The sequence below is a fragment of the Battus philenor genome, unplaced genomic scaffold, assembly GCF_028537555.1.
Source record: "Battus philenor isolate CCGP_79_NKW_IND1 unplaced genomic scaffold, ilBatPhil1.0.hap1 SCAF_22, whole genome shotgun sequence".
Taxonomy (NCBI): domain Eukaryota; kingdom Metazoa; phylum Arthropoda; class Insecta; order Lepidoptera; family Papilionidae; genus Battus; species Battus philenor.
Window position 1 is genome coordinate 6,869,236 of NW_027181685.1, and position 13,165 is coordinate 6,882,400.

At 32.7% G+C, this 13,165-nt stretch overlaps 1 protein-coding gene across 1 annotated transcript in view; it reads right to left on the minus strand.

Annotated features, from left to right (window-relative positions):
• LOC137923865 (alpha-N-acetylgalactosaminidase) overlaps nucleotides 1–13,165 on the minus strand; it is a 67,507-nt gene that overhangs the window by 5,919 nt on the left and 48,423 nt on the right. Inside the window, exon 4 of the mRNA XM_068767156.1 lies at nucleotides 4,012–4,105. Within this exon, the coding sequence (XP_068623257.1) occupies nucleotides 4,012–4,105 (94 nt within the window). The remainder of the gene's footprint in view (nucleotides 1–4,011; nucleotides 4,106–13,165) is intronic.

Here is a 13,165-nt window from a genome sequence, read left to right on the forward strand (position 1 = left end):
GCTCCAGGTACATGAGCGAGTCAACAACGTACGATAAATCTCTGTTAAATTAGGCAATAAATGTCTAAATCCTTTTATTGAGAATTCAAGTAATTAAACTGGACGGTAGGTTAGTATGAAGTATGTCAAGGCATACTGCACTGAGTCAATACAGGAAGACAATAAAAAACTCGCAGGTCGAGCGGGGCGCAAGGCGTGAAACTTATACGCACTTGTTCACATGATACACTCGACCGATTTGCGTGCAACCGTTGATTTCGTTCCATTAGTGTTTGGCAACTTTTGACTTGTCCGTCAGATTACAAAGGCTCTCGCAAGAGCGATTGAGTAGATAATAATAGATAATAGCAAGAATCCTTGAATTTTTGTTAAACGATTAGATTTTAAAGTAATTTTTTTGGTCTGTTATCTCGGAATATCATCTTAAATACATATATGATGACATCAACTCATTTAAATAGTTCATCATCATTACGTTATTCGAGAGACACCCACTACAAGGCATAGGCCTTTTCCTAAGATAGCCACGATTACCCGTCTTGCGCTGTCTGCATCTTGCGAATTCCCGCAATTATAACTACGTCGTTATATAGATACTTATAGAAATATTCTCTGCTATCCACTTTTTGACTACGTTTTAAATTATTTCATTGTGTTATTTATTGTTAAGTCTAATAAGCGTAAATATAAACCACGATACTTTCTTGTATTATCTGCTATACAAAATTGAAAATATAAACCATAAAGAATATTTTCAATTATTATAAAGATATTCTGTATTAGCTAAATATACAACATCAAAATATTTCTTTATTGTCGTTTAAATTTGTTTTCATTTTTAAAACAACATTATACTTCATGCCTTTAAAATTCCCGGTTTAAGAGTTTTTAAATACTCCACTAATGCTCTGCTTTAATTCTATATGAATATTATATTTTATAGGCTATCTATTTATTATTTAACAGGCTATATAGCGCCTAGAACAAATGGCCACCGAGTGCTTAAAGATATTGTGAGAGAACTATAAACCGGAATTCGCTCACGCTGGATGTAGATAGGGTAGGACGCTTCTTATCGATCTTTTTGAAAATACTTAAGGGAGGGTTATGTCTCGTAGTTCACCTTCTTATGCTGAACTGGTGATGATTTTGTCTTCACGGTATTATAAAGTCTGTTTTTGTATCATGATTATCAACTTCGTGTAGTGTATTAAAACACACTCGTACCATAAACAACAGCAAACAAGAATTCCAACAAACTAGAAGTTTAAATTTGAAATATCATCACACTAAGAATTTAGGCATACAGCATAGATCAGCGTCGAAAAAAATTGGAATGAAATGCAATCACAATGCTACCTGAAGACCTAATGGTAATACAAATGGTAATAACTCTTGTCGAAAATTGTTTCAACAATTTCCATTAGACTAACAGATTTGGAATAATTTATTGATTAAATATACTTTGCAAATGAGTTTTAGAATCTTATCACATTATTCTATCGTGGAATTGAAGTTTATTTATACTTTGTGTAATCTGATTTAAATAATCCACGGATAATATTGATCATGTGGCAATACTAACTCGATCATGTCTTCTTTTTCAACATATAAAGATATAGTTGAGAAAGAACATGACAATGCTATATTACTCTTGCCCATCACCAGAACATAACGACCCTAACGGTTAGGTAACATAAGTAGGCCGACACAGTTTTGCGTAATTGAATAACTCAAGGCGTTGAATGTATTCGAAAATTGAAACAAGCTATTAAATATTCGTCTGGGCTAGCATGAAAGGCGATTACGAGCGGCCGTTATTGATGGTAAGCGAGCAACGTCACGGTAAAAGTGTATAAATTGCTTTTGCCAACTATATCTACATATGTTGCCTAAGTCTTGCACGTGGCATGCCTATTATACAAATGTATTATAAAACAATCATTTCTTTTGATGTATTTAAATTTTCACCAAATAATATAGAAGGGTGTAATGCATCTTATTGATGATAAATATTTTATAAATATTTTTTTATAATTTTTTTCCGCCTTAAACTTGTGCAATGGCGGACTTAATGCCTTTTAGGCATTCTTTACTAGTCAAATTACAGGGCTACAAAGATAACACGTAAGCAGGTATGTGTTAAAGTGATAGAAAAATTACAAAACTTATAAAACACTTTCTACCATAAAATAACAAATGTTATATCTATTGTCTAATTTAGTTCATAATGAGGGTATAATATAAACATATAACATATTATATCCAAGTATATTTACGTCATCATCAACAGGTTTTGAATCTTCTTATTAAACATATAATAGTTTAAAAACTTGTTTATAATGTTACAATAGATAATGTTTTACAGGAATGCAAAATGTTTCGAGTTTTGATGAGACTTCATTATATGCTTTAAGGCTTCCTAAGTGCGATTGTATATATTCATTTCTTTGATTCCCATGAACATTTATTTCGACCTTGGAAAAAATAAAATTTGTATTACTGATTGCAAATTTTGCTAATAGGAATATTACTAATATTCCTGTCCTCAACTATAAAAATTACCACCTCTCTTCATGGCGTCTTTTAATATAGAATTAAATCCGTCGCATGTAAAGTATAATTAGTTTGTATCTCTACGTAAACAAACTAATTTATTAAATTTGTGTACTTTTTGACCAGATTTCTCACTTCGAAGAGTACGCGAATTCAAAGCAGCAGGGTGTAGAGAGCGCCGCGCCTGATCCCTTTTGAGGTAGCGAAGCTATCAATATACGTTTTGAATTTAACTACATGTATATTCAATATTTTGTGACATGAAACAATTTCCTCCCACGCAAGTTACTCCATCGTGTTCGGGAGCAATTTCCTGATGAACTCTGTTTGTTATTGCTCACCTATTCACGCTACTTCCGTACTACCGATTGATCGAAAACACGCGAAGCAAATTTAAAAGTATATAACAGTAGCGTAATACATTCCTTGTTACGTCAACGCTTACGAATCTTTTATCTATTTTTTGCTGCATTATAAGTTACTGAATATCGCAGACATTCTATTCGATTACGTTTTAATTTAATATATGTATAACACAGAATATTAAGATCTCATTTGTTAATAAATGAGAGAAAACTTGGTTACTTTTAAGTATTCTTTTATGTCACTGAATTTAATAAATATTAAATATGTTAATTTACAACAAAGTGAAGATCAATACATTTCATGTCTATACACTTAGCATAGCAGCAGTGGTAGCCCAGAAGCAGAGGACTGAGACTTGGTATCGTAGGTCGCGGGTTCGATTCCTGAGATGTAATCTTACATAATTCACACTTAGTGAATTAATTATATAGGATTGCCACTGCTTACAAACAAGTTTCCAGAGAATGGGCAGTAGCGTTCTCTGCGTACCCTATTACCACACTCGGCATCCCGCCTGCCAAGCGTGGCGATTATGGTATATCCGCCATAGATATCTTTTGAGGAGGCCTATACCTTGCAAAGGGCGTCTTTGGGTTGAAACGACGACGGACAAAGCTCAATGTATAATAAAATATGTTATATGTCCACAAACAACTTTTCAAGAAAGTGTTATATACACAATGACAATAGGAGAATCAAAAACAAATTTAGTATACGTTAGTTAATCTTTATACGTGCAATGTATATTCTTGTACAATAGTATCCCAGACGAAGTTCGGAAAACCCCTATTGCTAGATTTGAAACAAAACGATTTCACAGAAGATAGTACACCTTGGTAATGAAACGTTCATCACCAGATTATTTCTATGTCAATAGATAATGCAATTTTATATTCTTCTAAAAATATAGTCCCGTTTAGTTTCTTTCGTCCATCCTCAGGACTAAGGCTTTTATTATCTTTACAGTTGGTAGACTTATTTTGAAATCGATATAAAATATAACGCATCCTATATAGAATAAAGAATATTGTAATGTTGGGGCCATATTGCTACTGGTAATAATATTCTAAGTACTGTAAAAAAATTTACCTCCGGCAAGATGGCCGACGACACCCGGATATCCCGCGCATGTGAAGTTGCCATAGTCTTCGTAAATACCAAACTTCAGACCTTTGCTGTGTATCTGTAACCAAAAATATAATAAATATTATCTATAATTGACATACTTTCTATAGGCTTTCAAATTATTAAGTATTTTGTGGGCAACCGTGTACGCTATTACAATATACTCTCACTTAATGTCTCTAAATTATCAAATAATAAATTTAGGAAGTTTACTGAACAAATAATTGTATGTAAATTTCGTAATGGATTAAAATTATTTAAGTCATAACAATGCTTTGGAATAAGTTACTTTAAATGTATTAAGGATGTTGTAATAGTGTGCATAAAAAGCACGTCTGAGTTTGTACATCAAAACGCTTTTGGAACACTTGTACCTTTACATCGAGTAATGCCATTATAAGGAAGCACAAACCTATTTTAGTTTCTGTAAAATTGGGAGACTTCTATCATTTTTCAAATGACGTACAAATGTGATCACTATAAATAATCTTGCACGGATAATAATAATATGCTATGTATGACATACGGCGTGTATTTATTTATTTACTTACTATTTTTCGTACCATAAAACACAAAAGGAAATCACACGTGATTTCAATAGTAAAGGGAAAAAAATATATACAAAAGGCGGCTATGTAGCAAAAAGTTATTTCTTCAAGACAAATAATATAAAACTTATATCAAAAACGATAAAAAATGAGAAATGCGTTAAAGAACAGAGACTTGCGATTGTAATTCGTAGGTTCGATTCCTGAGATAGAATCTTATATAATTGAAACTGTGCATTAATTATATAATAGGATTGCCACAGCTCACAAACAAGCTACCACAAGACGGGCAGCAGCGTTCTCTGTGTACCGTAATACCACACTGCCATCGCCAACCGTCCTGCCAAGCGTGGTGGTCATGGTACATCATCCCATAGAGGCCTATGTCTTGAGGTAGACGTCTCTGGGCGACGAATAAATTTTTTTTTTTAATAAGATTTGTAAAAGGTGAACACGACTCAAACACAATACAATCTAATTCAAGAACATAAATGTAGATTGTCTTATTTATAGGTATGCAAAAACTTTTTTCGATTAACAAATATTTGAATGTAATCGCAACAAATTAGAGTTTGATAATGGGTTATTTTGCAAAGATATTGTATGACCAGTGATGATTTTTGATTATAACTTAAGAAATTGCTATGGTTACTGGCCGTACATTGTTTATTGCAGTATTGTCTTATAAAAAAAGTTAAGATACATGGTGATCGTATAGCACATTTGCTGTTATTTAAAGTGTGTTTCACCCTCTCCTAAAGTCAATGCTTCCAGAAAAAATAACAAAATAACAGTTTAGTACGAACGAGCGGTTACATAATATCTATGTACCTGCAGACTTTTAACGGCTACAAGTTATGGTACTAACGCATTATTGTAAAAAAATAAATAATGTAACTATGTTTCAGATTGATCACTTTATACAGGGTGTTTGGTACTAGGAGCAAAAGCTTAGAAGATATATTGTAACAAATGAACTACACATTAACCCCTATAAAGCGAAAATTCTTTGACGATAACGAATCAACCTGTATGTGTGTGCTCGAAATCATAGATAAAGAAACGTCCGATGACTGCTATCTATAAAAACATAATTTGCCCATTGTTAAATAACCAGTTTATTGCAGAGCGTGACAGAGTAAAAAACTTTGATTCTTATCTGCGATCACTGTAATAATGCAATAACGTAACTATGGTAACTAGATCATATTACGTTGGCATATTTGTGCCATGAATTAAAGGTACGAATTATTTCTTTCGATCTGGATGTACACTGTCGCCTCGTCGGCATTTAAAAATTCCGCGGTCTTGAGGAGACAATGCGAAAGGCGCTTAAACCTCGCTAATGTAACTAATGGAATCTCGGCCCATTACTTCAAATACATTACCTAGAGAAGGGACTTCGGGTTGAGCTGTTACGCATTTAGATTTTCGATTCAAGGCGCCCGAGATGGCCGAAATACGACTAGATCGGTAGTTATTTTCTAGCTAACATTACTGCCATTTACCAAAGCGCTGCGAAAAGTGGCGGAAGAAACTCTAGCAACGATTTTATCTGGGATTATTGTTACGAACAAAGTGTTCTCGTGGTAGTAACTCATTATATAGATTGCAGTGCACTGCATCAAGCTGTCTCAGTTAGTCTTCGTCGTTTCAGCTCATACACGCTCCCTGCAAAGCATATCCCACCCCAAATAAATTTATGGTGGGATATGCCATATTCCTTTGCGCTTGGCAGGCGGGTTGGTGGACTGTGTTGGTGGCTGCTGCCTATCCTCTGGAGACTAGAATGTGAACAATCGCAATCCTGAATAATTAATCCGCCAAGTGTGTATTATATAAAATTGAATTCCTAGAATCAAACCCGCGACTTACAATTGCAAATCTTAGCTCTCTATCACTGGGTTACCACTCTTAAAAAATTATAAATCTAAAAGTATTTAAAAAAATCATGGTACTAATGAAATATTTAATAAAATATATATAAACGACGTTACAAATACCTATAAATATTAAGGTACATAATTTCAAGTTATGTTTTTTATGTAAATTTTGTGTAATGCTCCTCTTGGAAAGTAAGCGTGTACGTTTATTACATACGTAATAGTAATATTCTCTTTTAATAGGTAAATTTATAAAAACTCTGTAGTCTGTCTGAGTAGTTATTTGAAAGAAAATAAAACTTTAACACTAAAATCGACACAAGGAACTCGGCAGTCACGCCCAAGGTCATTTGCTCATAAAACTCAAACTCGTAAAATAAAAAAACAATTTGTAGTCGTTACGAGTAAACTATTTTAAAAGCCCATACATATACCTTTTTTAAATGTACAATGTAGGAATTTATGCCAGTAGTAAAAATTGCTTCTATTTATGTATTTTTGTGCGTGGCCCGCCCCTTGACAAGTCCGTAGCTATCGGTCAATTTTTTAGAAGCGAATACCGAAAACAGCGAAACTATTTCACACGGCCGTATGTTGCCTGCCTTTTTTCGCTACTAGTATATTGAATATTATAGTAGATATCCACTTCAGGATATAACAAATTTCCCAGATATTTGCGATGATTTTAAAGAGAAAATACTTAAAGGTATCTTCTTCACCTTCTATTTAGTTTTTAAACGCTCATTGTAAGGCACCAGTTCCCTCAAAGAGCGCCACGAAGACCGGTCTTGGGTTGCCCGCATTCAGCGATTTCCCGCGACTTTAATTATGTTTTTTTTATTTATGACCCTCGTTCCCCTTGCCTTATTTGGGGCACGTACGTTACAATTTTAGGTAAAATGATTTTTAAAATTTTTATTCTACATTCTCTTTCGTGCTTCATATTATCTTTTATTCATTCCTTTCACGCTTCACATGATCTGTCATTCTACGCTTGCAGATCTTCTTTTTTGTATCTCTATCCTTTCTTCATCTACATTAGTACTTCATCTACACCCTTAGATCACAGGTTTTTACATTAAGTATTACGGACTATTTTTTATTACAGACTCTTTATGTTTACTTTATCTGTTTTCTTTTCTTTTATTATTTGACTATTTGACAGACTTCAACTATGTCGTCGATATTGGATATTGGGTAGGCCTTAGGCCGCGTCTACCGATTCTAGAACCTTTTGTCTCCAACGGCGATCAAAATCATTAAAGGTGTATCAATTAAATATTGTATGAGATTTTGTAGCCATTACAACACATGTCATTATCACCAATCATCATCAGTCTATATCTCCCCTCCACTATATTCATCTTAGACTGGCTGATTCAACAAGCGTTCATATGTCTTAGCTATTAATAATCATATCGAAACTTTATAAATAGATATAAAATATTTATAAAAAATATATTGTAATGTTTTTTGATAGACATCAGATCTATTTTCTGGTGCGTAAATAAATAACGTTGATACTTTTCACACAACACAAACAAACACTTAATGACTGGCCAATGAATCGCAAGATTTAGTTATCATTGCAAAGGCTACCTAGAAACTGCATTTTTATTATATATTACTTTTTATTATACTGGTATTAGGAATCTTATTCAAAAAGTTTCTCCCAATGATATATGTGGGGGGATATACCATAATCGCCACGCTCGACAGGGTTGGCAATCGCAGCGTGGTATTATGGTACGCAGAGGACGCTCCTGCCCATCCTCTTGAAATTTATTTGTAAGCAGTGGCAATCAATGCCCGAAGGTATTTATGAAAAAAAAAATGTATAAAATAATCTAAAATAGTTGTTTTCGAGTGTGACCAAGTAAAATATGAATTTATTTTTAAATATATTTACTTTAAGAATTTCTTATTTGATAGCACTACATTCAACCGTAACTAATAGATTATACAGAACCCATTACTATTTTGTTTTGTAATAATTTTGTATCGATTTCCTCTTGCCATATTTTAAATTCGACATTCATCCTATAACAATTTGCGCAAAAAATCGTAGTATAATGTAAAGGGCTTTTAAGACTAAATTTACCATTTTTTTTTAACTGTATCAATAACATTTGTAATAGTGATCACACAAAAAGCCAACTGAGTTTATTGCGAGAAATAGCGCACGGAACTGATTGCCGCTAGGTCTTTAAGTTTCTAGGGAATAGACCACGGACCAGCAGGTCGTTGGACAACTCTCTTTGCAAATAGCTTCTAACCGGACTTTTAAGAAATCTATGGGGGTGGCATAAGTTCAGCAGTAAATATCTTATGAGCTGAAATTATGAACCACTCGGCTCAGTTATTTATTTTAAAAAAATCTTCTAAATAAAGTATACAATGAATAAACGAGAAGTCTAAGATCATTAGATTATTTAAAAAAAATAGACTTGGTTATTGCGCATCTCATGAAATAACTGTTACAATGAAAGTTTCATACAAATCTAAAAATAATCAACAAACAAAAAAGAAATCGTTACGCAATGCAACGATGTGCAGTGCGCATGTCTGTGCGTTATATCTACGCAACAAAATAATTACTGAATGATTGCAATCTCCGACTGGGATATCGACATACAGCGTAACTGATAATTATTCCTATTTTATTATTAATAGCATAAAGTTACTGCGTCTGGCGTAGTAACATGGCAATAATCGAGCGCGTGGGAAAACAAGTTGTGACGCCATTTTGAAATCAAAATCTAAGTGACACTGTAATGAGAAGTTAAGTAGCTTCCTCAGTTTTCTCTTGATTATCATTTATAGACAGGGTTTATAACATCAGAAGAAGGTATTTTACTAATGAAATAAAATATATTTTCAACAGGAATAACGGCTTATTTTATTTTAATGTTACCTTCGTTACGCTTTGTCACGAATACAATATAAGTATTGAACGACTATATGTTATATAATTCGTTATACATAGTTAGTCTAAAGTATCTTCAAAGTTGTTAGATTTATTTCCACTTATAAGTGAATCAACCATGAATCAAATATGAAAAAAAACCTATATCATCACCATGAATAAAAAAGAGAATCAAAAATGAAATAAACCGCTATTTTAATCCTATGTTTCATTTCATAAGTAATATTCGTGTTAAATTAAGAATATGACTTCTTTATTACTTCAATAAAATGGTCAAAATTTTAACAAATGTTGTTTTGAACAAAAACTGAGGAAATTATGTCTGTGGGTATGAGAAAGTTATTTTAAATTTTAAAACAATTACATTTTTGTCGTTTACGTAATACGCTGAAGGATTTCCCCGTGAGAGAAAAAGAATATAAGTATTTCTATCGTTTAAAAATTCTCTACCGCTGTCGTTCTTTTAACTAGGACCGTAATATTTAAGCATTGCATTTTTTTTTCGACCGGAGTAGACTCTATGTGAGTAACATGACGGATAATAATATAATAGCTATGATATACAAATGTAAAAAAAATATTTATACTTTCGTTTAAAAAGAAGCATGCAGTCTTTTAGTTACCTTATACCCCTCATTCAAAAGTAATATTTTATGCAATATAAAAAATAGCCCACTCCGTAAGCGCTGCAATTATAACTGCAATATATTTATTATTTAAATTTTTTAATAATCGTAAATCATAATAACATACTTTGTCATTGACAATAATATGGTTGTGCCATAGCACGTCTATTACTGGATATAAGGCGAAAATATTTCCAATGGGACTGGTTAAAAAGTAAGAGGATACATAAAATGTATAATACAAAACACAATATATATATATATATATACAAAAGTGAAACTTTAAGTTTATGCACAACCCTGTTGTAAACCAGACAGCGATTGTGAGAGTCCTTCGTAATCCTTGCAGTATTGATGACTTCCGCTGGAACTGGGCGACCGCAACCAGTTTTAGATTGCAACAACCGAAACCAATTCTCGAGTTCTAGCGTTGGATTTTGTTCAAATATAAACTTTACAATTGCATACAACATTGGACTCACTGCAAATTTGATAAAATTGTTAAACGTTTTATATATTCAATATACTTTTAATAATTTAAAGTTACTTATTATCTTTAAATAATTATCATACCTTCGGAACGAAAGACTAAAAGAAATACGCAGGCTACTTTTCCTCGATAAAATGATGATGTTACATTTCTTTCATTTAATTCAATAACAAACAGCCATAATGCATACAAGTAGAAAAGTCTAATTCTACGTAATATACATATAATACTTTTATTGTATTAACACAATATACAGCTTGCGACATAGACAGTCATGATATATACTACATACTGCGATCGTCGACCCGCTTGCCAAGTGCGGCGATTATGTTATATCCCCGTAGATATGTTTGAGGGAGACCTATGCTATACAGTGGGCGTCAATGAGTTGAAACGACAAAACTATGGAAGCACCAAGAAAGACTTACAAGTACAGGGTCAATAAAATTATGGTTTACTATGACTTTCTTATATATACGGTGTTAAATAAATAAATTACAGCGTTACGAGGAAAAGATCATAAACCCCTCCCCTCATCTAGTTGCGACTTACTAAGACGTGGTATAGCGATTTCGGTAGCACTATGATACAAATATTGTCTTGTCGTCTAATATAGGAACTCTTTAGACATTTGTTTGACATTGTTGGTAAATTTACCACAAAAGGTATGATGGTAAACAATAATGCAAATCTCTTTTTAATCTGTTGTTTGTACGTGAAACGAATTTAAATAAAGCTACTGCCACATGAGTAAGCGAACCGTTTCTTTATCTGTTGCAAACTGGGCGAGCGGTGCGTGGGAACCACACCTGACACCTCCCGTGAAGGTCGAGATATACAGATACCTCACGTCGCTCTGTATTGTTGTGTGTTTATTGTTAAGCAGTTCACATGGAAGGGCCCTGCTATGTCGACACCATTATAATGAGATTGTTGCGATTCTTTGAACCGAGGAAAATGTGCTATGGCCGACTTGTCGAATATTTAACGCATCGATCAATATCAATTTATCATAAGTAATTTATTTGAAGCAATGCGAACTATAGTTAAAAGTCGAAAAACAAATTGCACACCTCTCAAAAAGAATATTTGTTCTTTAATAACATAAATACTTAACACATTTGAGTATTTTTTCTCAATTAAAAATATGATTTATACAGCTATCGTTGCAAACCTCCTCTAGGAGGATTGAATGCGATTTGATTTCTTATGATATATATATGTAAATATATGCCGATTTCTTCTGCTCTACTATTTTTAGGCGAGATGATTGTTAGATATTTTTACACGTAAATTTCGTGAAATTAACATGCCTATAAAGATCGATCCTCAGACTCACGAAGCCTATGTCCTTAATTGTTAGGCTAAAATTCCTAAAAATATTGAACAGTAGGGTAAGGTACATTTAAGTGAAAATTTTTATAAAAGCTGTTTATGGAATGAAAATTGTAAATTATTTTCGCAGATGTATGTACGCACTTTTGAAACATATTTTTTTCTCAGTCATCGCGGAGTCCTCTAAGTTCGTCATGCAAATGTCAAAGGAAAAGCGAAACAGGTAATATTAAGAAGCACAGGCTCTTTCAGTCAACAAAATTTTCTCTTAGCACTTTAATGTTTTCGAAATTTTTCCAACTTTTGCTTGAATTTTATTGCCAAGAACAATAACTAAACATTTATTTTATTAATAAAGTTCAAACATTTGCAAAGTTTTGCTTTAATTTGGATGCAAACCTTTTTATTAGTTTGAAATAATTGCTGCAACAAAATACGTTATATCATTAGGCTACACGTTGACATTAGTTCTTTATGACGTACTGTGTGTAGATAGCTTGCTTAATGCAATATACGAGGAAGTAATAAAGCTTAGTTTCTAAGGTTAGAAACTGCTCTTTATTTATTACTATTAGCACTTCAAAACAACCTCAATGCTCTATGTAAATTATTTAATTAAGACTCATGCATTAGATACTTTGTTTCTTCTTTGTTTGTTTTTTTATTCTATTTAAATTTTAATTATAAAATATATTTTAAATCATCACTACAATAAGTTACTTATGTAATGCATTAAAGTGTGTATTGTTTGTAAAACCAATAAAAAAGATTCATATTCACCCACTGCTTGATATTAATTTATTTATATTAATTTCGACATAGAATCATTTATAGAGACGAATTATGTACATCGTGAGAAGAATGCCAGAAGAATCCAATTTGATAGATACTAGGGTCTTCTGGCCTTCTAGCTGACGGTTCCAAAGCCGTCTTGATTCTTAAAGAGCTCAAAACAAAATCTTAATTAGAAGTCAGGGCAATTAATTACTAATATTTTAAAATTCTTTACAAAACAATACAGTCTTTTTACTGGCTTTTTGTTTTTGTGTTTTTTTAAAGTGCTACCAAAACCGTTGTACCGCACCTTAGGTATGTGTAACATAAAAGCGTTACACAGTTGCCCTTAAAGAAGTAACTAATTCTGTAGAGCCTAAAGAAAGATATCAATGACGCTTTTTATATATAATCTATGCTATTAAAAATCTGTCGGTGAGGCCTATGTAAAGCAACAAACATTCTACGATTGAAATGATAATGTTGACGTTAATCCGTTACGAAATAATCACTATACATTCATTCTCCCGCGTTGC